Raw genomic sequence first — 27,986 nt, 5'->3', positions numbered from 1 at the left:
TTGGGGGAGGGAAGGGGGGCTCGGACCTGGCCATGGGGTGCGCAGCTCCACCTGCCCAGGTCACTGAAGACAGGTGGAGGACAGGTGACAGCGGCTTCTGGGGGTGCACTTGGGAGACAGATCTCCGGGGAGAGGCTGCAGGCGGCGTTGCATAATGGTCGAAGGCCTCGTTGAAGCTGTCACACCCCCTGTTTTCACGTTGGGTACCTTTTGTATGATGGCCTTGAGGTGTTGGGTTGTGGAGTGGAAGTGGTCTGTTGTAGAGGGCGACACTTGGGTACTTACCTGTGTCCACGAGACTACAGAGGCGAAAGGAATCCTGTTAGGCCACGAGGGGGGTCGTAGGGATGGTGGCCCATCGGGTGGAGGTGGGGGTCTACGTGGGGGCTGTTGTGAAACTGAAGAACTGGCCGAACCTGGCACCCCACCTCAAGACATCCGCATGTAAACAAACACGTGCAGACAGTGTGTGTTAAACTGCCTCACTATGCACGTGGGAAAAATTGCCCACGTTCTCCTCTGAGGGCATTTTGAGAGCAATAGTTCCTCTCTATAAGTTGTCTTTCAAGAAAAAGTCCTCAAGGCAGTTACAAACAAGGTCCGAGCACTTTTATCACTTATTCTTCTAATATTTTTCCGATAGTGTATTCACCATGAAAGTGCATTTGGTCACAGAAGTGAATGCTATTTTATGTCTGGGTCTGAATGCCTCAAAGTGGGTGAGCAGCTTTCTCCCATGAGCAGTAGCTAATATATACAAACCAACTTTAACAAACACACACAGGAAGAGGAAAGTTTACTTTCCTTACTGGCTTGTTTACTCTCTTTCCGTCCGTTGAAAACTCACAATTCTGATTTAGAAAATGAGGCAAATTGACATGTATTTAAAATTGACATGTATTTAAAATATAAGAATACATTCAAAAATGTTTGTTTAGAATTGTATATTCTCGAGAAATGAAACGCTTTCATGAGACACTAAACAACCCGTTTACTCGGGGGTATTAACGGTCACATTTTAAAACAATTTTCATTGCCTTCGACCGTGACTGTAAAAATGAAGAAAGCAAAACTTCAGTTAATTAAAAAGATTATGCCAGAAATAAAACAAGATTGGCTTCGATTCACCCAATTCATGAATGATTTAGCCTTGCCATTAACGTTTGTGCTTACACGAACTTTGTGCTGTTTGCGGCTAGACGAAAACTCGGAGAAGTGTTCACCGGCCGTAAACAAAATATAAAACAAGATAACCCCGCAGGCTTTGTCTGGAACCATTGTACGAAGACGTTGTGAGAATTTTCTTGGCTTCAACGGTGGTCCCTTGCGTGTTTCGTTGCACTTTCAGTTCCCTGCTAAAAGTTTTACTAGAAAAGTTTCACAACAGAAAGCAAAACTCCAGGCTTGAAAAACTAGCGTGATCCCGGTAAAGTAAAAGACAGCCTGCTATTCCAAATAAAACACGTGTAGGTGGAGGAGGGTTTGGCAAAGTTCTGTGGCTGTAGTCTAACTTCTCGTTTCTGGTGCGAGACAAAGCTAGGAATGGTCTTGGCTCGAGTGGACGGGCTCTCGGGGTGCGTGCATCCTCCCAGGACGTGGCTAGTATATTAAACCGCGGAGAGGAGCTGGGCTGGGGTTTAGAGAGGCCGATTTGCCAAGCTCTGCTCTGTTGATATTCAGGTAGCTGTCAGAGCTGTAAATGTTTATCACTCGGGCTCGGCGCGCGGGGAAGAAAGCGCCGCCTGATGTTTATTTCGTCTTCAGACGGCTACAAACTACTTACTCGAGTTGCACAAAGGCTGCTTGCTGCTGAATGAGCTAACGGCGAGGCCCGTCACCAGCGGAAAGCAAGAGAAAAATTAATATTCATTATAAGGCCCAAAGGAAACGGGGATGGGTATTCTCTTACTGCTCTCTCCAAAAGAGGAGAGAAAATGAAGGCCGGGACGATACCATGACTTCACCGCCTCCTCTTCTTCTCTGCAACCCGCCTGAATGGGCCCCTTTCTTACAATTGTCTCTTCCCAATTGAGCGCCCCGCTGGGCTGTTGTATCTTTTTTTACAACCCCTAACAACGCGCACCAGTAACACAATTACCCCCAGATATTTATAACGAGAAATTACTTTTCTATCTGCGAGAAATAGGGGGGTGGGGGGAGGCCCGAGGCACTGTGGGCCCGGGCAGGGACCTCTCTGTGGCCTGGTGAGGGGGCCCCCGGTGCCGGGCGCTTTTTTGGGGGCCGTGTTGCTGCTCGGGGGAGACGGGGTTGGTGCTCTCTGGGGTTTGGGCAGGGGAGGCAGAAAGGAGGCTATTGTTCGCTTTCTGTCGCCTTTGTGGGGCAGTTCTCACCCCCTCCTGTTTCTACTTTTTAGAGCACTGAGGCGAGGTAGCCAGCGTGTGTCATTGCACAGCGAGGAGCTAAAGACCCGGCAGCGGAGAGGGGGCCGACTCCGAGCACCGCGGACCGGCAGCCATGCGGGTGAGGAGGGAAGGAGGGGCGCCGAGAGATGTGCCGGCCGGGCAGGGGCCTGCCTGCCCGCTCGGGGCCACGCGCGAGACAGCAAAGTTTGCCCAGAGAGTGGGCACCACTGCACTTACTGCACCGTCCCCTCCACTGAAGCATACACACAGGCGCGCGCGAGCCCCCCCCCCCCCCCACACACATATCCTACTCCCAGAAACAAGCCCAACCCGCTTAAAATAATTTAGAACCTCGAGAGTTTTCCACCACAGTCTTTTTATACCTATAGTTATTTTTGTATTTAAATCAATCTAAGTAACTTTTTTTTTAACCCAGCCTCATTCCGCCCCACCGTAGCGTGCTATGCGAAGTTCAAAGACTTTACGCTGCATTTTTTTATTAGTCCCAGGGGGAAGGTATTTTTCTTTTAATATCATTTTTTTTTGTTTTGTCCTAGAGGGAAGACTTTAAATAGAGGCAAGCAGATGTGTGAGCCCTTTAATTGCATGACAAGACAGCCACCCCATATTTCAGGCAAGTGCAAAAAGGGAAACGTCGCTGCGCTATTCTGCTGTTGCTGCTTCTCGTGCAATCAGGCCATGGGACTAGGGAAGGAGGGCGCGAGCCCCCGCCTGGGCCTGGGTCTGAACTGCACGTGCTGAGTGGTGCAAGCTCAACCGCCTTAAAAATACAATTTTATTAATCCTAGATAAACAACTAGTATCTACATGACTAACAATAATAATATTTTGAAAAATCAACTACTCACACTTGAGATGCGCTTTTGAAGCTGACACTTGTCGTCAACATAACAAAAACATGTTTATTTTGTCACTAATAGGACTACATAAGGGAGACACAGGGGATCGCGCTGGAGCAGTTCAACATGCAGAACAGTAAGTTATCTATTTTATATTTCTTGATCAATTACCAAAATGTTAAAATGTCTAAAAAAACAGTCATCCTTGGCTGAAAGTATTTGTTTGATATTCTTGACAGAATGCATGGAGTATTTGGGGTAGGGCGTGTGTGTTTAAGGATTTTTCCAGTTGGCTTGCAGAACTGTCTAATATGGGCAGATATGTGTCTGTGCAAACAGAGTAAAAACACGCGTAGCCGTGGAGTGACGTTTCGTCCGACATGTTATTTAATTGAGGCACTTGGCGTTTTGTCTTCCGGGCATTTTGAGGTTAACACGTGGAGATGCGCAGAAGATTTGCAAGAGGGCGCTCCCTAACCTGAAGTCGTTGTAATTATGCCTGACTCAGTGGCCCAGCTATGTTCCCAGCACAGGTTGTCTTTGTTTAGGCGGTTATGTTTTTTTTTTCCTTCAAAGAGTGTTGTGAGGTGAAAAGTTCACGGGCCCGGTATGGCGTGCGGCTTGCTTTGCAGCGGGCACATGTCTCTCAGGGCTGAGGCGGCAGCCTTTGGGGGTGGAGGGGCTGTGCGTGAATTGCCTTTGACAGTGCAGAGTTGTAAACAAATGTATATAAGCAGTCTAAGAACAGAGTGGGAGCTGCAAGGATGGAGGGGTCTCCCCTAACTGGAATTCTACCATGCTGGAAAGCAAGCCTGTGTTTACAGGCCTGGATGTTTACACTCCTAAAAGTTCACTTCCCCTAAGGTTAACTTTCTGCAAATGTAATGCCACCAGTGTTTACTGACTACAATGTTTACAGGCCTCTAAGTTTGCGAGTGTTAAACTTTACTGGTTTAAGTGTTTATCGGTCTGGAACACCGGTGTAAAAGTTTACAGGCCTCAAAGTTGTTGTGCCTACATGTTTACTCTGCTTCAAAATCCATGTTTACTGCCTCATATTTCGATGGTACGGTCTGGCAGGGGCAGCCCTGGCTCGGACCCCGCGACAAGTATGAAGATGGGAAGTGCCAATGTAAGGAGGGGTCCGGGGGGAGGGGGGGGGGGGCGGCGAGGCACACCTGCCAACCAGTGGGAAAGCCCAGAGCGAGATTCTGTGGCACAACTGTGGAATCTGCATTTGCCAGTTGTCTTGTTTTAAACTTATGTGCAGTTCGAACTCCTCCACTGAAGAGGTATTAGAAGTTTTGTTTTTTTCTAAAAGGGTGCCTGCCTACTACAAATGGAGGTCTTGTGTATGTGGTAAAATAGTAACACAATGGCAACATACATGTGCCTTAATACTGCGCCTCTTATCGGTCATGTAAAGCCTTAGCCTCCAAGAAACGGGCATTTTTAGAAAATTTATTTTCGAAAATAAACTTGACACGTGGACAATGCACTGCGCTGCCCCGCATAAGGACCTGTGCGCGCGCACCTCTTTCTCCTAAATGTGTGTGAGGTCACTTCATTTTCTGGCCGGTCGAGTGTGCCCATACCGCGGACACCCTGTGTATTGGTGGCTCAAGGGGCCCTGTAAAGGTCAGATAGAGCCTCTCCTGCCACCCTGCGCCGGGGGTTCCTCCGGGCCTCCCTTCGTGTGGGGTTTTAACTCTGTCTCCCCGCTGCCGGCACCCACTCCTTGGCAGACTAAGCTCTGCGCGGGAAAAATAAGAATATCGCGTTGCAGAGGCAAAGCAAACACAATAACTGGCGAGGGATCCCCTTACAGGTGACGCTGCCGGGCCTGCGAGCTTCGGGCGGGCCCTGCAGGTGTGCGAAGCCGCACGGTGCCCCTCTCTGCGTGCACACTTCCTGCACATGGGCCCGGAGCTCGCAGGAGGACTGGCGGGGCATAGCTTGTAAAAGAATCAGTGGCAGGGGTAAAGTCTTGTTCTCACGTCCTCTGCAGTCCCTATCCAGCGTCGGGGTGAGAATAGCAAGGTTGTATAGTCTTGCTTCCACATTCACCACCAGACGCTTCTGTCCCTGTGTCTCACTCTTTCAGCTTCTCTTTTATTCTTGCTTTATTTGTTACTGCTTTTTGTCTTTTTCTCTTCTTTTGTGTTTGTCTCTCTTATGCTTTGGCTCAAACCTGATGGGGGGAAACAAGTGCTGGTACACAGAAATGATTTTTTTTGTGGGCCCACCGGCACAAATCAAGCACTAAACTTACAACACCAGCAGCAAGAGTTTTCAGACATCCTACTGCAGATGTGAGAGGAAGCTGGAGTCCGTTCTCTCTGTTTATACTCAGCGTGCGAACGGGCCCAGAGTGCATGACATCATACGCACAGCCGTAAAACGACAGCACAAAAGACCCACAAACCCAGGAAGACTAGAGTCTGGTCCTATCTCATTAGTGATACTAATTAATAAAAACAGAAGCAAAATGTTAGCTAAAAAGCAGGCATATGTCAGCACGGGCTCTTTCGGATTCTTCGTGGGGTATTCACGCACTTTTAACTGTTCAAATGATTCCAAAAGTGTTTGTGAGCACATGTAAATATATACACACACCCAGCGGGACAGTGAAAATAAATGTTGCCGGTAACACGTCATTTAAAGCAGGCACTAATATACATTTATTACTATAGTGCAAAGGTCAAGATCGAATTTATTACTGCAGTAGAGCAACACTGACAAGGAAGCGCCTTTTACTGTTTCAAGGTTGCATGTGATACTATCTATGGTAAACGACTCTCACAATAGCTCAACTCCTTGCAAATACATTTTCTTGTGGCATAAGCACATTCAAAAACACCACGGAATAAACTATTCACACAGAAGCACAGATTACAATATGCTTTGCGGTGTTTGTTGAATGCCTTTTGTTAAACCACTAAAACATACCATGACCCAAAACCATGGATACAGAAGCACGGCAGTACAGAGTATAATATGCACCCACGTGTAGGTTAAATACCTTTAGTTAAAACATCTACACATTAATAAATACCATAGTATGCAGGAACCTTTTATACAGAAGCACAACGTATAATTTGCATCTCGGTGTTGAATAAATAACTTTTGTTCAAACATAAAAAAAACACCAGGTCATACACTATGTATAACGAACTATAGAGACATAGTATGAAATGCATCCTGGAGGTCGCTAAATGTCGTCGGTTGGCACGAAAAAAATGTGCACATGTAAAAATAATACAACCGCATAAACATTATGTACGGGTGCGTGAATTATAATCTGGTATTTACTATCAGTTTTGAGAGATGTCAGCTTCAGTCTCCCGCTCAAATATTCGCTTCTAGTGAATGATGCTCACTCCACACATTCAACAATGGATATATACAATATTTACTGATCGCTCTTGCACATGTATATGCACACAGGCATGTATGTATTTATATATATATATATATATATATATATATATATATATATATATATATATATATACATATATATAGAGAGAGAGAGAGAGAGAGATTTATAATCATACACATGTCTGTGTGCATATACATGTGCAGGAGTGCTCAGTAAATATTGGATATTGGTGTGCATATATACATGTATGTTAGTATGACTGAATATGTCCATAATTATATACACGGTAACATGCATAGAATGACAGCAGATACACAATTTATCTAGATTATAGATGGATAGATATATCTTTAATCAAGCTGACAGAGAGATGGATATTTATGTAAACAGATATATATATATATATATATATATATATATATATATATATATATATATATATATATATTTATATTCACTACTCCTGAATGTATGGCGCCAACAGACGTTCCCTCTGCATTAAAAGAACAACCCGTATTAGATGTGTGGGAAGTTCTTGCAATAGCTCGGTGTATTGGGCCATATATATCAGTAGAAAAATGTATAAATATATCCGAGCTGGTCGCGGTCTGAACGAGTTGTTTTACTCCTACCAGATGCTGCCGAGCATCGCCACAAGTATTGTATGTGCCTGTCTTCATGCCCGCGTGTTTTCGTGTATACAAAAAGGAATGTATGTTCTCGTAGTATCTGTCTGAACAGGAGACACAGCTACTGCTGTCAACCGCACACAAACACTCACCCGTAGATAGCAGGAGAGAAATAGTACACACAACCACACTTCGGTGGCTCCTCGTGGTTTTTGTATGTATGCACACTAGTGAAAACTTGCGTGTTAAAGAAAAACATAAGGCAGACCGGTGCTAGGTGAACTTGGCTCTTTCTCGAGTTTCTTATAAGTAGTGGCGCCCATGAAAGTGACGCTTGCAAGTAAGTTTGTGTTAAAGCAGAAATAAAGGAATAAAGGCCGGGCCTCGTGCGGACGTGGTCCTTTCTCGCTTTCCTCGTATGTACGCAGGCATATGAAGTTACACTGTGAAATCTCGTCTGTGAAAGAGAACAGGGTGTAGGCGCCGCGTGAACGTGGCCTATTTCCCAAGAGCGTGTGTGTGTGCTTGCTAAGCATCCGTATGCACACTGCTGCCTGACGCACCTCCGTGTCCCACTCCGTCTGCGGAGCGCACAGGGTGGCTTCTAATCTCCTGATAGTATGTTTATGTCCATATGTAAATTCATACACACATGCCTTGGGTCCCTGTGCGCAGCATGCACCTGCTGCAGCCCCACCCCAATAGTTGGTGCATACTTGTGAGTTCCTAAATAAGCATTGGCAAACTCTGTCCAAAATGTACACGTCAGTCACGTGCTCATCCCTCTGTACAACGTGTCCGCGTGACCCTTGTGTACATGCACGTGAATTCTAGAATAGCGCGGCGTGCACAAGGTACATGTGGCCCTCTGTACAATTAGTATACTCGCATTACCGCACAAGTGCTAGGTGACCCCCTGTGCAATGTATGCATGTGTATTCATGTGCGTTGTTTGGTGGCCCACGTACGATGCTTGCTTGTGCATTCATGATCACGGCCCAGGTAAACCCAAGTAGAAGGCGTGCGGCCAGGGCGGGCTCTCTGTATCACTTGCCCGAGCGGCCCATGTACTTATATACATATACGTATATGGAGCGCGCACTTTGCGCACACGTAGATTTCTGCACACGCCTGTGCGAACAATGTGTGCACGTGAATTCCTACACAGGGCCCTGCAAGCCTCTAAACACCTCCTGAGGGTGCAGCCCGGGTGGTTCCGGGGCCGCTGCCGGCTCCGCAGGCCTCGCGCTAATGACTCCTGAGTGTATATGGTGCAGGGCGTCCAAATTGACACCATATGTTCCCCTATTAGGGAGCAGCAACAGAGCACACTGCGCATAATCACCGCGCGGATAGAGCCGGCCCCTCTCCGGGGACCGCGGCCATGATTGAGGCTTAACCTCCTAAGTGAAACTTCCAGGCGGGGCCCGGCCTGTCGCTTTTATGTTGACAAATGTGCTTGTAAAGCGGGGCCTCGCCTCACTGCGCTCTATAGGTATGCGGGAGGTGATTGGTGGAAAGGGAGAGAGTAGGAAACGGAAAGAGAGACTCGCGGGGTAAAGGGGGGGCTCGAGGATTGGGGGGGGGGAGAGTACTATCATTGAGGCATGAAGGTAAATGGGCACCGAGAAGGGACAAACAGGGCGCGATGGAAGGAGGGAGGGGGCGAGAGGCAGGTGGGGGGGGGGGGGTAGAGAGGAACGTGGAAGCAGAAAGACCCAGGTAGATAATCAGAGCAGGCGCCAGAACATACAAGGAAGGGAAAGAGAACAGGTGAGGTGGGGGGAGGGGCGTTTACAAGGGCAAACATGAAATTTGTGAGGGTTGTGTAGATGTGTGGAGGCAGGAGGAGAAAGGGGCGACAGGAGAAGACAGGCCTTGGGTGGAGGGCAAGAAGCGGAAGAATTCACAGAGATCTTAAAACCAAGTGAGTGTGGAGAGCGCAGCGGACTGGGGCCCCACAGAAGGAAGAGAAGGTGGGAGAGTTAAAGAAAACGAGAGGGTGCGCAGGAGAGAACGACAGACAGGGGAGGAAACAGAAAGAACGATAATGGGTTACAGAGGAAGGGATGAAGAAAGAATGAGGAGAGAGCTACAGACAGAGAGAGACAAATGACTAGAGAGCGAAAGCGAAAGAAGAAATGAGTGAGAGGTGGGGTGAGACAGGGAGAGATAAGGCAAGGCGTGGAGAAGAAAGACAAATGTGGAATGAAGGTGAGCCACCTGGTGAGGATGAGGGGGAGAAAGAAACAGAGAAATGAGGGGAGGTCGGTATGGGGGGGGGGCTATTGGGATAGACGCGAGAGACAGCCCATTCTGAGAGGAGGAGAGTGGGGAAATGTGGAGGAAGAGACCCAGGGAGAGGAGAAGAGAAAGAGAGAGAGAGAGGGGGAAAAAGTAGGAGAGAAGGAGGGCGAGAGAGAAGAGGCAGAGCCTGAGAGAGGAAGTAGCAGAAAGAGAGAGAGGGAGGGAGCGAGAGACGGAAACAAAAGCGAGAGAGAGCCGGGAGAGGCGCTGAGAGGGGAACATGATTCCATGCAGCACAGTTCTAGGTGCGCGGAGCGGCCCCTTTTCTAGCTCAGCGAGTTCATGGCTCATTAGCAGCAGCACAAACTTGGAGCGCGCGCGGCCGGGGCGCTGCCTTCGCGGGCCGAGCGCGGCGCACGTCCCGAGCAGACATTATTATGCAGCCCTCCGCGGCTTGACGTTAAATTAGAAGAAAAAAAAAGGGCGCTGTCACTTCGCATCGCGTGCGCCAGCGCGCAGCCCTCGGATGTGTCCGCGCAGCGCCCGGGGCTACCCGAAAAGCCGCCCCTCGGAGGGCAGCGCGGGGCCCATCTCGCCTGAGTGATACCCCGATGCGGACAGAAAGGCTCGTTCCGAGCCGGCTCCCATTTGTCCTGACGATGCGCTTTGCGAGCGCGGAGCAGTGTCAGAAAGTGACATGCCTGCCACAAGTGCTCCGACTGATCGCCTCAATTAGCCTCCCATGCATGATCCGGGGCGACTTCCGCCCATTCCCAGAAATTAGCCTCAAAGTTGACGTGCAGCGAGCTTTATTTTAAAGACAAATGTCAGGCAGGCTCATCATATTTTCCCCCTCTTCTATATTTGGCGCTTATTTATTGCAAGAGAGCCCGGGCTCCCGGAGTCAATTTGTCAGCGGGCTCCGGAGAGGAGGCAGCAGAGCTCGGCAGCGGAGCGGCGCCAGGCACAGGTCGGGGCGGTGGCTGCGGCGGCGAGCGGGGGGGACGGGACTGGGGAGCAGTGGGGTGTCCGGGAGCCCCCTCGCGCAGGCACCTGCCTCGCCTCCCCTTTCATGTCTGGACTTTATCGATCCGGCAGCGCGCGCTTCCCCTCTTCTCCAGCCGCGACCCCACCTCTAGCCCGACTCCTGCTTTCTGTAGTTATCTTTTGGTAAAATACTGCTGTTCTTTTATGGATGATGCGCGCAGCAGAACTGCAGCCGGACGCTGACTTTTATTCCGTGTATTTAATTTGGAAAAGGCTAATTTCGAGTTTGCATTGATTGACTGTATTGGCTTTTATGTTTTAGAAAGGTAGGGCATATTTGAATACTTTGTAATACTTTGCTGTGTTTGCTTTGTGTTGGGGAACTCGTTGTCACCCTCTCTGTTTTTTTTTGTCTGGTAAATTTCTGTTTGCTAAGTTAGTTCAATTTCAATATAATTTAAAATCAGTTTTTGTATACATTTTGAAAGGCTGTAGCCCAGGATGACATGCTAATACTCTGCAGGAGCTGACTTTTTAAAGTATGTGTTTTCAGTCAGACATGTTCAGTGTTTGCTGCAGCGCTGTCGCGCCTGGGTGTCTGCCGGTGTGTGGAGGTGGTCACTGAGCGCGCCATGTCTGTTTCTCGCCCCCGCCTGCAGGTCATAGCGGAGTCAACCAGCTCGGGGGAGTGTTTGTGAACGGCAGGCCGCTGCCCGACACCACCCGCCAGAAGATCGTGGAGCTCGCCCACAGCGGAGCCCGGCCCTGCGACATCTCCCGCATCCTGCAGGTGAACAGGCGGGGCAGCCTCCCGGCCGCTCCCCGGAGCGCTCCCGCGGTGATGCACTTTAGCGCACGAACTCGCGAACCTCTGTCCAGCTCGCTTAGAGACGCATTTCATCTGCTTCATTTAAAGACATATTTCATCTGCTTGTAGCTTTGTGCTTGTTATGCTTGTAGTTTATTTTTTTTTAAAAACTGTTTCAGTTATTTAAACTTATTCTATGAAATTATATACATTATATTTGCATTAATTTTCATGGCCAGTCTAGTAGAAATGGCATTTTCACCTACGATTTATGCACACTTAAGTCCAGCTGTTTTCTTAGCCGACTTTATTTGTTGGGAAACATTGACAATTTAAACAATTTGGCGTATTTTAGAGCTGTTTTCCACATGTAGTATTTTAGTATTTTTATATGGCAAAACAAATATATGTCTAGTTTTGCATAATCACTGTACAGCTGCAGGTATAATGCTAGGATAATATTGCCAGAGTAGTGTCCTGTAATGTGAATACAGCCTCAAACACACACACATATATATACATAGCTGTAGGGCCACAAATGTAAATTTAAGAAAACTTTTAAGTAAGTTCTCATACCATTTAAGGTATATTTTTGTATTATAGACCCATGCAGATGCAAAAGTCCAAGTGCTGGACAGTCAAAACGTAAGCCTGTCCTTGTTTATGCATACTTAAAACATTATACCATTGTCTTGAAATTATTAATAATGTGATTTTCTGTCCGTTCCCCTGCTCAGGTGTCCAATGGGTGTGTGAGTAAGATTCTGGGCAGGTATTACGAGACGGGCTCCATCCGGCCGCGCGCCATCGGAGGCAGCAAGCCCAGGGTGGCGACCCCCGAGGTGGTGAGCAAGATCGCGCAGTACAAGCGGGAGTGCCCGTCCATCTTCGCCTGGGAGATCCGCGACCGGCTGCTGTCCGAGGGGGTCTGCACCAACGACAACATCCCCAGCGTGAGTGCGGCTGCGGGGGTGCGTGGGGGAGCAGGGATCCAGACGCAGAGGTCTGTGGCCTGGGCAGTCAAACCGGTCTCTAGGTTCATGCCCATTTAGGTAAAATGATAGACAATAATGCGCGGCCCATGGCGGAGTTTAGGAAGTAGAGAGGGCTTTCAACTGACTGATTTCATAAGGCGATGGTGCTTGTTTTTCTAAAGACAAATGCCCGTGTGTGTAGTACTTTATTATGTATGTATGTATGTGTGTGTGTATATATGTGTATATATATATATATATATATATATATATATATATATATATATATATATATATATATATATATATATACTCGCGCGCATACTCGTATGTTACTTACTGCCATTGTTGACTGTGGGGAGGGGCCTTGTCTCATGTCTCAGAAGACGCAAAGCCTTGAGTGAGCCATGATTCTTGTCCCCTCCTTATATTCGTACTGCGTAGCATAGTACACTCTGCGCATCTGTGTATATGGTTCAATCTCGTGCATTTAATAAAGGCTTTTAACCAATATCGCAATGCTAGAGCTAACTATGCGCACTCTGTAACAATCACATCAAGAAGTTGGCTGTGTTGCACATATATATATATATATATATATATATATATTGATAGATCGATATTGATAGATAGATATACACATATCTGTATATACACACATGTATTGCCAGAATTGTAACACATATTACTTTACCACTACAGCGCAAACGTCAATTCCACTTTATAATGACAACATGAAATGAACATGAGAAACGCATTTTTTACTGTCTTACAGATTTTTTTATCATTATTTTTAATACCAATTTAACTAATTGCATCCTCATTTTTATTATATGCCTTTAAAAATGCACACAAAAATCTAGCATAACATTCACCATTTATATTGACGTGCACAGTGTAATATGCTATTTATAAAGATTTTCGAGAGAAGAGCATCATGATACAAATAAATCTTACCTTATCTAACGTCCCATCATTCAAATAGCACATATATATATATATATATATATATATATATATATATATATATATATATATATATATATATATATATATAACGTCTTCCGAGTTTCACTGGTAGCATGCAATCTGTGAGGTAGTAACTGTCTTCTTCTCATAACAATTCGGCTGTGTGTGTGTGTGTGTGTGTATGTATGTATGTGTATATATATATATACATATATATATATATGTGTGTGTGTGTGTGTATGTATATATATATGTGTGTGTATGTGTATATGTATATATATAGTGTGAGTGTGTGAATGCCTAACGTGGCACATTTCTTGCATTTCTTTATTTTTGAATACGTGTGTGCATTAACTAGCAGACAGATATACATCATAAACACAATATCTCTGCTTTTTATATTTTTTGAGGGAAGACTCTTCTAGAGCTCCATGGGTTGGCATGTTTTAACTGGCTGTAGTCACCCAGAGAAAGGGCATGGTTGTGGACACCCGTTCGCGGTTGCACTGGAAACATCCGGCTCAGCCTGGGTGGGCGCTACCCCTGACCAGCACTTGCATGTTCTGAATGTGTGAGACCCTGGGGTTAGCCGTGCCCCAGGCCTCGGGCCTGCCTATCCGTCACTTGTGGCTGCTCGGTGCCCGCGCCTGAGCTCTAACCTGGCCTCTCCTGCAGGTGTCATCGATAAACCGAGTGCTCCGCAACCTGGCTAGCGAAAAGCAACAAATGGGCGCAGACGGAATGTACGACAAGCTGCGGATGCTGAACGGACAGACGGGCACCTGGGGCACCCGGCCGGGCTGGTACCCGGGGACCTCGGTGCCGGGGCAGCCCACGCCAGGTAAGCCACCCCGGGGCAATAGCAGGAGGGCGTTAGACTCAGAGCCCCACGGGGACAGGGGTCACGGGGAGGGGTCACTGGCATAACACCGACGCAGGAGGAGCAATCACCACAAAGACAATCACAACAGCAGCAATAATACGGAGAGATGCATTAATACGAGGGATGTTAACAGGAGGGATAATCACAATGATAACAACACACGGGGTCGGACTCGGATACCCTAGGAGGGGCCCGGCTGGAATAACAGTGAGCCCAGGGTGAGAAATAACTAAACAATCCCAAACAGCAATTATAATACTGATGGCAGCACACTACTAATGGTGATAGTGGCAGGAGTGATAATCACCACACGTGGCCAGACTCAGAAACACACTGTGAAGGGTCGGGCTGGCACAACAGTGAGCACAGGGTGAGCAATGACCACAAGGCAATCACAACTTGCATTTATAATACCGATAGCGGCACAATACTAGCAGTGCCAATAACATTAGAGATAATCACCAGGATAACAGTGCCACACGGGCGGAGACACTGGGTAGGCTGCACTGTGAGGGGTCGGTCTGGTGTAACAGTGAGCCCAGCGTAGCAACAATAATACTGAGAGAGAGCAGCATCACTAGCAGTAATAGGAACAGTAGTGATAATCACAAGCAGAACAACAACACATGGGTCCAGACTCGGCAACAGACTGTGAGGGGCCGGGCTAACAGAACCCTGAGCACAGGGGGAACAATAACCACAAATCAATCACAACTCCTATATAAAATAATCCTGAGAGCAGCATTACTAACAGTAATGATAATCACCAGATCACAACAACACACGTGGTCCGACACTGTGATGGGCCGAACTGACATAACACTGAGCACAGGGGGAACAATAACCACGAAAATAATAACTCCGATAGCAGCAATACCAGTAGCAATAATCACGAGGATACTAACAACAGCTAGTAAGAAGGAAAAGAAGAATATTAGTGTAATCACAAACTATAAACATAAAGTGAGAATAACTGCAGGGGCTAAAATGAGTGATAGCAGAGGGTTCACACTCGGTAACGATACATTTTAAGAATAAAGATGGGAACCGCGAGGATAATCATTCTATCGCTAATGACGATCAGAAAAAGAGTGGCCCTTAAAAGACATGCTGATGAAACGGCGGTGTTACCATCATGAATGCGAGCCCTCAGGTGTGCTACTGTAACACTGATTGTCCCTCCCCCAACCCCCCAAACACCAGTCGAAGTAGCGCTTTCACGGTTTTCTGCAAACATGTTTGCGGTGTATACATAGGTCATGTTGAGATAATAGAGTTTCTCAGACCAGCTGCAGAATACACAAGTGTTGCGGCCATGTTTGTGGCCTGTTGATGTTATTTCCACCCGTGCCAACAGGCAGTGTCCTTTCTCCACAGCGCTGGACCTTGAGGTCACCTCCTAAATGCCCCCTAGTTATCATTGTCAGCCCCGATGCTGCAATCAGCATGGCTGCGGGGCACATTTTCGGCGCTGCTCAGACGCTGCAGACTCTGGGTGTGTTTGTTATTCCCTCCTTGTGAGCAGGGGCACACACAGGCCGCGGCCGGCTGAACCGAAGCTCGGGTTAGTGGCGGGTTCCTTTCCCAGCACACATAAAACACAGCAGCACCGACTGACCGAGCGGTCAGTATAACACAAAGCTGCACACACCCAGCACTGCCTGGCACACGAGCACACATGCGTAGAGCAGCATTCTGATAGCCCCTGGACATGCCAGCACGGATGGTCTAAAGGCCTCGGTGCATGGGCATTCACCATGGCATGGCAGCTCTGGTTTGTAAGAGCGCAGCGATCAGTCGGGGCTGTAAGTATGCTTCTGGCCATGAAATTGCATTTGTATAGTGCTTACTATCCCTGACGACGTGCTATAATAATATGTTAAAATATGCTTGCATGTTATAGAACTGTGCTTTTGTAGAACCGGTTTAATATGATGCACAAGATGTCTATATATATATATATATATATATATATATATATATATATATATATATATATATATATACACACATCATATATATTATATGTGTATATATATATATGTATCTATATACACACACACACAGCTAATATTATTTGGAGTATGCGTTCTTTAAATCCAAGGTGCTGGCAGGGGTGATCCGGGGTTGCGATGTCGTGTCCTGGTTTCAATAGAAGAGTGCGCAGTGCTCGAGTGCGGGCTGCGCATTAAGATGCGCGCAGGGACACCTTCACGGAGGGGTGTGTGACAGGTTAGGAAACTGACAGATTGCTGGGTAAACACCATTGTATCATGAGCCTGTTCACTACAAGTGGGGAATTATCCGCCTGCGAGGCGAGTCACAGGAAGGCACGTCGCGCTTGTGATGTATTGAAGCCTCGCGCATTGGCAGATTCGTCTTCTGACACTCGCCTTTTTCGTGGAATTGGCGGATTTCATGGTTTCTAGATCCAGACGGCCCCAGGCGTCGCTTATCCGCGGGCCAATGATAGTAGGACGAAGGAAATGTGGAATGTATGCTTTAAATACAGGGAAATATGGCGTTTCTAATGTCCCCTTGTAGTCATGCAACAGGGAGGCAGGACAGGATGCGTGGATAGCGGGTCTCTGCCTATCAACGCACATTTGATGTCCTGGAGATAGCATTTGTTGAAAGGTTACATGAGGTTTGCAATACAATGCGACAACACAAACCAGTACAGACTCTGGGAAGGAAATCTATGAGCTCGCTGTAGAAGAATGTACTAAACATGGAAATAGAGAGAATGGTTACTGGTTGAAATATATTCGAGCTTGGGCTCAATGTATGTTCGCAATATCGCAGGTTTTAGATCATCAGACTTCCTCTTAGCAACGGTCAGTTTTTGAAAGTGGTACTCAGCTAAAAAAAAAAAAAAATCTTTGTCATGCCCCCTCCCCCTCCAGAGGAAAAATCCGTAACAGTATGCCGAATATCTGGTACAAAGCATGTTTCTGTCACACGCAAGAATTTGTTATGGGAACAGTCCTGTCGCTGTGTAATTGCTCATTAGAGAACGCTTTGTCGCTCATTAGGGCGCCGTGAATAAGCGTCTCGTTGAACGAGACATCTGTAGAAGGTTCCGCCGGACAGTCCCGGACACGAGATGGCACCGCTCGCCAATTAGACATGTGCTTTGTTTAAAGAGAGGGGGACAATGTAAGAAGGACTTCGGCGAACGGGGAAAAAACGTGCTTCTTGTAAGATATTTCTCTGTTTGTTATTGGTCCGTGTAATGAAGCTACCGTGCCCCTTCCCCCTCTCCTCCCCTCGGTTAGTCGGGCAGCGTCTCTGCACCCGACTCTCACACAGCCTCCTGCCCCAGGTGTCTGTGTGCAGAGCTCGGAGGGGTGCAGGCCTCAGGGGTCCGCCCCTCAACGGTGACTAAACTAGCTTCAAATTTACCTGGTACCTGTTCTGTAATAGTGTAGACAGCAGAAAAGGAGGCTTATTTATTTATACTACAAAAGGAAGGTCCATATATTTAATTGAAAATTAGATTACGAATTAAATTGTGTAATAAACAGACATCTCGTTTTTTTCATACAGAGGGGTTTAGGGTTGACTGTTTTTCGCATTCGCGATGTTTTGGAGTTGAGGGGTCAGAGATGCAGGCGTTTGTCCAGGATCACAGACTGTGGACAACTGGGGAGGTGGGGATTGCAGTTTGACCACAAGTGTACCCCCCCCCCCCAGTTCATCGGCGTAGGGCTGTCCGTGAGCAGGATGCCCACCTTGTCCATAGGACTGCGGGTGCTCTGGAGTTATGGTACTGTACACACGAACTTTCGTGATTTTGGGGGAGGGTGCCTGACGACAGGTGTCTTTCCAAGGAATTTGTCTGCATGTTCTGGGTGAAAGATCGCTGCGCTGAATAGTCCAGGCAAAGTATGATGTTTGGTGTGTATGCGTTTGAAGAAGTTATTGGATTCTGTATTAAAAAACATAATATAAAACGAATTCGAATAGCAGTTTATGGACGATGCTTTCTAAGTGACGATTGATAGCTGGCACTGTGTTTTCGTTAAATATTTCTTCCGCTGATGTAAACTATAAACTTGCTTTGCTGATTTCGGAACATATTACCGACACACCCCTGGCACACACAGCCACATGAACAGACCCTTCTGTCTCCCAGCACCTGAAGTCCTGAGGGTCGTTTTCCGGGCCACTTTGTATCTGCAACATGATGCGGATACCCCATGATCCTCGCCATCACACGAGGTATCCGCATCACAGTAACACATTACTAGCTAGAGTAACCCCATCGCCCTCTGATGTCTGCAGCATAGTCAACACAGTGGCGTGTCCGCATCCTTAGTGTGCGTCATCAACTGGGGTATTCTATCTCAGTGTGACGTCATGTCCTTGTATCAGGAACAAACTTGCACATTACCACCAGCTGAGATATCCGCGTCACAGTATGACATCATCAGTTATGTATCCTATCACAGTATGAGATCATGAGCAGGTGTAGCCACAGCACACTATGCCTTTACTGCTGGGGTATTCACAGCAGAGTATGACATCACAAGCGGCTGCACTCCCCCACTGGTGCATTCCGCACACAGTGTAACATTTGTAGCTGTGCTATCGGCGCGACAGTAGCCAGCCATAATATCCGCACCGTGCTATGACGTCTGCAGTAGCCCATGACATCTCCCATTGGGTGTGCCCATGTATTACTTTGACTTATCCACTGGGACGTTACCAGCGGTATAACTTTTAGCAGGCCGTGGTGTCAACAGCGCAGGTGTCTGCAGCACACCAGGACACCAGCAGCGGGGCGTCTACAGGACTCTGACGCCATCCGCAGGAGGCGCTGCAGCACAGGATGCTGTCTGCAGCGCGTGCACCAGAACACTCCATGCATCACGATTGGGTATCCGAACCACAGCTCCTGCACACAGCGGCGGCTGTGTCCGAGCCTAGCTACGACCTCAGTAGCTGGTCTGTCCAAACTAAGCAATGACATGAGGGCTCGTGTTAGCCACGTCCTGTGACGTCTGTGATACTGAGGCCTCGACACCGGGGCTAGCCCCACTCCATCAGGATAGCAGGCAGAGCACACGCCACGCGCTGGGACACCAGCAGCTAATGTCGCCCTGCCAGCTATGGGCATCAGTAGCTTCTTTAGCCACACCCCCTGACATCACCAGTTGGAGCAACCATGCTTACTATGACATCAGCACCTGGCGTAAGCGCTCCGCTAAGACGTAAACAATAACAAGCTGCGGGCTCAGACTCACTTCCAGACAGAGTGTCTCTGTGGTCAGTCCACGGGCCCGTCCAGACGTCTGCTTCTGGCACAAGGACCCGAACACACCTCCTCAAGTCGGCCATCCCAGGCAAACATTGACACCTCTAAACACACTCAGGGGCAGGCAAACATCCTTCATTTCGGGTGCTCCCCTTCAGAGGACCAGCCCCTTGTTTAGGCCCAGTTTGCGCACATCCGGTCAGAGAAGAGACCCTTCTGCCCACAGCACCGAGACGTGGATAATGTGATCGAACCGCGTGTGAAGACGTGCACTGGTCGAGTTATTCGTTTTTGTAAAGGAAGCGTGGCGTGCGTTTGTTCCTTGTTTCTGGTGTCTCGTGAAGGGGCACTGGGGCATGCTGTGACCAGCGAGGCCTGCAGTGGCTCCAGACAGGCCTCTGAACCATAACGCCGCGTGCACTGCAGAGCCCCAGAGCTAACACCGCCATTCCACGAACAACATCCACCACCAGCCCTAGAAACCACACTTGGGCGTAGGGGTGGAAGATGGCGGCACTTCCTGGGTTATATCGCAAGATGAGAGCCCTGGGGGCTTGGGTTTCCAGCGGAATGTTCGCTCTGGCTCTTTGTTCCTTACTCCCATTCCCGAGCAGGCCTCGATCTTAAGAGTCCATTACCGCAGAAGCATAAGGCGAGGTTAGGTCCCGGAGGGGGGCAAATATGGTGCCCATCTGAGAAGCGCCACACAATAATGGGCGCATGGGGCCTGTCAGGACAAAGAGACATCTCTATCCGGGAGACATTCTCTGGCGATTTAGGGCGGTTTAAGAAGCACAGAGGCTTACACCCCCACCTCTTTATATGGCTAAAGCTTCTAGCTTCTATGGGATTTAGACACTTTCCCTTTCAGCAGATGCTACAATGTTTTCATCCCAGCCCTGTCTCTGAAAGGTGCCGCGGTGGCGTGGCTATATTTTGTGCTTGTTTTCCGCCTCACCGGTTCGGACAGCCCCGAATGGCTGGATTCCCCAGCGCCCTTCTCCCGGACACAAATCCCTCGGCCGGCGTCAGATGGGCGCCTGCGGATAAAGGGGAGCACATTCAGGGCGCTTTACGAGGATTAGGACTGGAAGGTGGGACTGGCCATTGAGCAGAACCCCTCCCACGGCTTCTGTGGAGGCCTGGAAGGGAGATGTCTTAATTGCCTGCCGTCATATCTGAAACTCTATATCGAAGTTTGGAGAGGCGGAGGGGGCTTTCAGGGCCCATATTTCAGTTTAGTCGATCTGCAAACGGCGAATGTTAAAAAAAAGTATGCAACCGAGCAGCCGTCACAACTGACGTAAAAGTGGTTTGTGGTTAGTAATCCTGTTGCATAGGATATGCGAAACTGGCATGCCAGTACAATACTTGCGCATCTTTGCTTTATTGCGCAGAAGAATACGCGCAAAATAACTCTAACCATTTATTTAGATATGTGTTTGCAGCAATGATTGCATCAGAAGATTCACAAACATTAGACACCAGGCTCCGAGAAAGGGATGGGTGGTCGAGGGGGCGCAATCCATATATTCTACGCTCTCGGGATTGTGAGACGTTTAATATGGGTGCCTAGAGGTGATTGCTTCAGTAATGGGCGCTTAAAAAAAATCTAAGGAAACATCTACTTCAACAGGGTCCAAAGTGTAATACAAAAAGTACATACCACTTTAAAAAAAAGCGTTTTTTTAAATCTGGGCATGACAATTAATGAGCAAATGCATACAATGTTTCGAATGAACAACATGAAATGTCAATGGCCACAACAGAAAGCTATCGGCATTTTTTCTTATAGATATGTATAGTGTGTATATGTAGGGCGTGGCCTGGTGCCTAAAGTTGGGCGCAGAACCGAACACCTGAACTCTAAGCCTGGCATGTGCAGTTCAGCATAAACTCGTGTGATTCTGGATACAACATGTCTCTTTGCGCTTATAATTGTAACTTTGTAGCAGTAGTTTGGATCTGACAAAAATAATACGTATATGTAAAAACAACCTTCACATGGCACTGCCTAAAAGGACACCGAGTGGATGTCAATCTACCGCCACCAAACCGCCCACTCTGCCCCAACATTGTAGCTGCCACTTCCGGGGCGCAGCTCACGGGGCTCGAGCGATCCTGAAGCCCACCCAGCTGCTCCTTGGGGGCACAACACGCTTCATCAAGTATCACAAATAGATAATAAAAAAATGCAGGTTTCCGTTCATGTGCTTTGCGGGTGGGATTTGGCGGTGGTAACTTATTACGACATACAACAAAGTTGCACCAGGCACGTAAAGTGGGTGTTCGGATGCACAGAACCATTTAGTTACCTCGAAAAATAAACTAACATGTCTACCTTACATACAATTCTCCTCACATACATTTCGAGTTGCTTCTCACCATCAGGCATTTGAACTCAAATAAGCTCAGCCTGAAATTAGAGAAGTATGTGAACCAGTCCTAAGATATTTAGACATTGAGGCGACTGGATTTGGGGAATAAAAGTCCGACACGAATGTATGGAGGAGTTTATGTAGGGGTCGATATGTTGGGAGTGATTATTTGGAGTCCAGTTGTTTTCGCAGTCTGTTTTCGGCTGGGCCTATGATATTAGCTAGAGTGATAGACGCACCTACCATTAAAAAAAGTGATTTGTGTCAGCATAGCGCCTGGCCCGCACTCTAACGGGGTATAGCGCCTGACCCCTGTCCCGCCCTCTAACGAGGTAGCGCCTGGCCCCTGTCCCGCCCTCTAACGGGGTATATAGTGCCTGGCCCCTGTCCCACCCTCTAACGGGGTATAGCGCCTGAGGGTATAGCGCCTGGCCCCTGTCCCGCCCTCTAATAGGGTATGTCCCCCAAGGAGGCAGCGAGCGTTTCTCGCAGGCAACAGGTGGCGCATTCCACCAGGCACAGGCGCTTCAGGCGCGCCTCAAGCGCACGCCCAAAATAAACAAAAACAGCAAGTGCACAAAAACACACACTTGAGTCTCGTCTCTGTCAACACTCGAAAAGTTAACCAGCAGCGCCGGTTAGTAAACAAGAAAAAAAAACAGACCCTTGTTCTGGAATCTGGGCGCTGAAGCTGCTTTAATCGCGCCGAGGAGCCCTCGCTCCCTCTGGGCCTGAGTAAACAGGCCCAGTGTGCCGCGATGCCCCCCATTCACCGGCCTCGGGCAGGCCTCCCCCAAAGGCGATCCCGAGCAGTATTGAGCGGCCGGCCGGGGGACAGTGATTAATGATAGCTCCGCGGAAAGGTTAACACACCGCCCTGAAAGCTCTGTTGACTGGGGCCGGGGCACAATGCGCCCGCTGCACGCCTCCAGAAGACCCCCTTTGTCCCCTCCCCCGATTGTGTCCTCGTAAACTCTGCCCACCAAAAAAAAAGTTTGCCAACCCTCCTGCGCCCGAGAGTTTAATGGTTCCCCCAACTCAGCGGGCATTGTGTGCGGCTGAAAAGCGGGCCCTTCCCCATTCAGGTCCCGGGGCCACCTCAATGGGCCTGCGAGCGCCCATATGGTGGTCGCGGCAGATGAATCCACCTCTTTTAAAGGGCGAAAGGGGGGGCAGAGAAAGTGTAGGGGGTTTCTGCACATTTCAGGGCATTTAGAAAAGATGCCACCAGGTCCCTGCCTCGTTTCTCTTTAACCCTTTGAGGGCTTTGGCTATTGTCCACGCAGCCATAAAAGGAAATTGTAAAGTGGATTCCCACAATATTTAAAGTGCATACCAGGAGTCCTTTGAAAGCTGTTCATACACTCGACTTTAAATGCACTGCCTGTTAAATGTGCTTGCTTGCCTTATAAACGATGCTCGTGTGTTTTTTTGGGCTGTGGTGTTTGAGGTTGTATGAATCGTGGCGTTACAGTTCAGGCATTATGGGTAATTGCCACGCGGGTGTTCCACGCGTGGAGTAAAAGCACTTAAAATGTTGTCAGATAAGCCACTCGGGCGGCAGCAGCAACACAACACATTAAAGCACCATTAGAAAACAGCTGAGAGGGAGGGAAACCTGCAGCCAGCCGCTTTCGCCTATATTTAAAAAGAAAAACTCAGATTTAGGGGCCTTCTCAGGTTGTACAATGAAAACAGCGGTGCCAGACGCGCCAGAGACCCCCAGCAAAACGCAGAACCCAAAGCAAACTTTACCCCGCTTAATGATAGAAATTAACGAAAAGTCTGCGAAATCCACTAATTAAAAATGTACTCTTTAAGCGACATGCCAAGTGTTCAGCTGCAGAACGGCACATTTAGCTAGTTTAGTGAACTCGCTCCCATTTCTTTTCAAATTACATGTTAAAATTTTATAAAAAAAAAAATCTTACTTTTCTCGAGTGCCTTGCATTACAAAGAATGGACAGTCCCTTTATCTAAATATAAAATTCCATTTTCAGCAATTATAGGCTGCTCCTGGTGATGCTATAATTACAGCTGTGCTCAGTAATAGGTGTCAGGCAATGCACACTCATACAATAGTTGAATAAAACTGCAGAACAATGGCGCCCCTTCCAAATTCACAACCTTTAAAATGAAATTGACTGTGCAGAATTCAAATAAAAAACGGCATCAATATTTTTTTCAAAGATTATAAGCTTGGTTTAGTTTCCTAATAAAATGTACCGCAAACCTTTCAAGATCTAATTTGATCTTATGGGAATCCCTTAATACAGATAATGTGAAATTCAGGAAATCGGCGTTTAAATAGAATAGGTAAATACATTTCTCATTGAAAGATGGTTCATGGCCCTTCTTATGAAGCACACCACATTATTTTTCCTATTTGCATTCGAACTTGTTCAACGATGCTACCAATACCTGAGGCATTTTAATACAGGCTTTCACATTCAGCTAACAGGTGCTGCTCTCACACTAATTAAACATTAATAACATCCGACACCAAATGAATCATGGGACCAATGTTTTACCCCTAGTTATGGCTCAAGCCTAGGAGTGCCTTGGTAGCTGCCTGGAGAGCTTCGAGGACCTTTTTTGACCTTTTGACTTGTTATCTCCACCCTTTCAAGATGGCTGCCAGCAGCAGGAAGGGGGAGGCGAGAACACCAACTCCATCAGCTCCAACGGAGAGGACTCCGACGAGGCCCAGATGAGGCTGCAGCTGAAACGTAAACTGCAAAGGAACAGGACGTCTTTCACTCAGGAGCAGATCGAGGCCCTGGAGAAAGGTAAAACCTGAAACTGAATGCCTGCCTCTATCCTACACAAATAGCCCAGTATGCATGCCTCCCATTGGACAGTGCAGGTGCCCCTGGGGGTGGCTTCAAGCGTGTACAGTTGCGGAATTTGTAGGTGACTGACTGAATGGCAACAAATAGCATCTACTGTAATAATTGGCTGGCATGTAGATTGGCTCTGGAAAAAAAATGTATCCTGTAGTCTCTGGGCCTGTGTTTATTGTTTTGGTAGCTAGCACTGCAACTGGTTTCAGTTAAACAATAGATTTCCCCGTTGGTGTGCACATGTAGTTTAATGAGCGAACGTGAAAATAAGCAATTTGATCAAGTAGAAACCATTTATAGCTGGTCAACCGGAGCTTCCAGGAAGAATACCAGCTACCTTCTGTAAGCACATCTCCATAACTATTCTCACAGCTATTAGGGCCCTCATTTTATAGGCAAGGAGTCGACACTTCTGGCATGTGGCCAGTGTGCTTAATTTGTAATAAATTGCCAAATGCACATGCAGGGATGCGAGCCGCTGCCCTTTGCCAAATCCCAAGGTTGTCGGATACCAAGGCTACCTGACCTGGGTCCCACCTCTGGCCTCTTTCTTTCCTCAACCTACTCCTCTTGTCTCTTGATATCACTGTTTCAGTTTCCTTTGCTCAACCATATGACATGGCACTAGTTTCCTATCATTCTCCGCCTTTCCCATTTGCCTTTCTCTCTTGTGCTATGAGTTAAAGTTTGGTGAGGACAAGCAAGCACAGGGTCTCAAAAATAAGAGCTGATACCCACCACCAGCAATCACCATCGCTAATGAAGCATCGCATGTGTTCATTGGAATGTGATCAGGAAGTGTTGCCTTTTGGGAGTTGGTGGCCAGCCAGGTTTAGGAAGGGGTCTGCGGTGCTGGGAGTGAATACAGGGAATAAGAACACATCACAGGGCCTTGGAAGGAACTTTGCTGATGTTTCAGGTGCAAGCCGCTGCTGCTGGAGTGATCTGGGTGGGAATTCCACTTTTTTACTTGCGGTTTTTGGGCATTGGACAATATATGGCACACCACTCAAGCAAGGGACATTCAAAATTCAACGAATAAAATCTGTAACCTAAATACTAAAGACACCAAATAACCAATAAAAACATGGAACTGGAATCTTGTCCACTGCAATCAAGAAGATGCCCAAAAGCGATATGCTAGTGACTGGGTCTGGCAGAACCCTTCCACAGTTGAACAACTGGCATTTCCATGAGGGACAGGACCCTTAAGGTTGAATCCTCCATGTGTTTCTGGAGATAAGACCCTTGGAGAGCACACCTCTTTCCTAACCAAAGGTCAGAAGATAAACAAATCATGATGCATCTATCCAAGGATGGCAGGTAGTACTCGTAGTCCCATTTACCTGCACTCTGATAAAAACACCACCTAGCCCTATTAGGACTGCGTGAGACTGTGTCCCCTTGGGGAGGTGGGATTCCATGGTTCCCTCGCCAGTGCTATTAGCTCACGTTGATCTTCTCTGAACTAATGTGGTGATAACATTTATTCTTGCAGAGTTTGAACGAACACATTACCCTGACGTGTTTGCAAGAGAGAGACTAGCTGCCAAAATAGACCTACCTGAAGCACGAATACAGGTACAGAGCGCTTGTGTAATTAAATGTCTTGTGACTTGGATGTCGAGCCGTTTGAGCCACTATAAAGCTACTAATTACTGTCAGGCATGTGGGTAGACGCGGATACGGGGAAGCAGAAAGGTGCAGCTTCATCCTTCATCATGTAGTCTTAAGGCGTTTTTGTGCTCCAGTTTATTTAATACCATGTAAAATCACGACATTTTATTTGATTAATTTCGTGCATAGCTTTGCTGTCCGCGTTGGTAATGTTAATTGACTTAATTTGAATCTTTGTCATTTTAAATGCCATGTGTATTCGCTTTGTTCCCATGGACATCTCTAATCCTTTCACACGCATTTGCCCACATACCACATCCAGCAGAATGTGTTTTGGTGACTGGTCTAAAGGGGCTTGGGGACAGTGTGGACGGCACCCTTTGCTGCTTGTAAGAGCATGGTCCTAGCAGAGGCAGTAGTTGAGAGAGCCATGTTGGTCCTTTGCTATTTCTGCCGCCATTTTGAAATGACTGATTTGTGTTCATTGGTGCTGGTTTTAGGTCTGGTTTTCAAACAGGAGGGCAAAGTGGAGAAGGGAAGAGAAACTGCGGAACCAGAGGAGGCAAGCAAGCAACACGCCCAGCCATATCCCCATCAGCAGCAGCTTCAGCACTAGTGTGTACCAGCCCATCCCCCAGCCCACAACACCTGGTAATGCAGTGCAAGAGCACAGACTCACAGAATATTTCTGAAACCCAGCCTCAGCAGAGATCTCAGCTTGTTCCATGTCCTTTACTAATAGTGAGCTGCACAGAACATAGTTTCCAGAATGTAAACATAAATGAGGGCCAGATGAAGCCCTCACTCCGACATGAAACAATTTGAGATCTCTAGCTGTTCATGTGTGTGCATGCTGCTGCCACCGACCACTGTCTAACATGTTTTCTTATGCCATTGACTTTTTAGTTTCATTTACGTCCGGGTCCATGTTGGGCAGATCAGACACATCCCTGACAAACACATACGGCGGCCTACCACCCATGCCTAGCTTCACAATGGGCAACAACCTGCCTATGCAAGTAAGTAACAATCAATGTAAGCAATGGCAGCCATTTTGAGAAGTGTCGATTTGTGTGTACTTATGTATCTCACGTACAGGGCCCAGAAAGGGAAACATAAATGTACTCCTCGCTGTGGTTACAGATAGCAAAAGCATGTAACGACTAGAGTGATGATGGATTTGTTAGGGGGGAATGAACAACGAATTATATATTTAGGACTATACATGATGAATGAGTAGAGACAGGCAAATCCCCAAGGCATTTCTTTCATACAACACATGCCCCTAATTAAAGGCACAACATCGGATCACATCCACACTGCACACACTGCACACACTGCTAAAAGATTAGATGAGCAAACCAACAGTTCAGATAATAATCACCGCAGAGCGGTAAGGTACACTAAATTAAATAACAGAGATATTCAATGTTTTATGCAAAGTGCAAAAAGTTATGAGTGCAGAAGCATCCTTGTAAAACAAGCAATATTTATCCAAATACGACTGCTCCTTGACAAAGCAGCTGCTTGCTGTTACCCCGCCTGGCATGTTCGATAGACTTGATGTTTTTTGAAGCAGCCTTGGTGCCACCTGGCTGCTGGAGCTCTAGGCAATTCCCTTGAATTGCATTAATAGAGCACAAGTCCAATGTGAAATATGCATTATTTTGGGACACTCTTAGTTAGTGCTATCAGGTCCTTTCATGGTGGTGCTTCTCGGCAGCTCTGTAGCCAGAGTGCCAGCGGAGGAGCAAGACATAGACGCAACAGTCTTTGAAATGGAGGG

At 47.5% G+C, this 27,986-nt stretch overlaps 1 protein-coding gene across 9 annotated transcripts in view; it reads left to right on the top strand.

Annotated features, from left to right (window-relative positions):
* PAX6 (paired box 6) overlaps window positions 1-27,986 on the top strand; it is a 49,315-nt gene that overhangs the window by 10,415 nt on the left and 10,914 nt on the right. For 3 of the 9 annotated variants that reach the window (XM_086955834.1, XM_086955839.1, XM_086955831.1), the window contains 9 exons: window positions 3,305-3,359; window positions 11,128-11,258; window positions 11,880-11,921; window positions 12,014-12,229; window positions 13,895-14,060; window positions 24,371-24,529; window positions 26,082-26,164; window positions 26,701-26,851; window positions 27,107-27,219. In XM_086955834.1, coding sequence (XP_086811960.1) covers window positions 3,305-3,359; window positions 11,128-11,258; window positions 11,880-11,921; window positions 12,014-12,229; window positions 13,895-14,060; window positions 24,371-24,529; window positions 26,082-26,164; window positions 26,701-26,851; window positions 27,107-27,219 — 1,116 coding nt within the window. Of the gene's footprint in view, window positions 1-2,374; window positions 2,482-3,304; window positions 3,360-9,714; window positions 9,787-11,127; window positions 11,259-11,879; window positions 11,922-12,013; window positions 12,230-13,894; window positions 14,061-24,370; window positions 24,530-26,081; window positions 26,165-26,700; window positions 26,852-27,106; window positions 27,220-27,986 lie in introns of those variants that run through there. The other 6 variants (XM_086955840.1, XM_086955835.1, XM_086955832.1 and 3 more) reach the window with 4 other exon arrangements.

The sequence above is a fragment of the Lissotriton vulgaris genome, chromosome 2_1, assembly GCF_964263255.1.
Source record: "Lissotriton vulgaris chromosome 2_1, aLisVul1.2, whole genome shotgun sequence".
Lineage (NCBI taxonomy): Eukaryota > Metazoa > Chordata > Amphibia > Caudata > Salamandridae > Lissotriton > Lissotriton vulgaris.
This window is presented reverse-complemented; position numbering and strand designations above follow the sequence as displayed.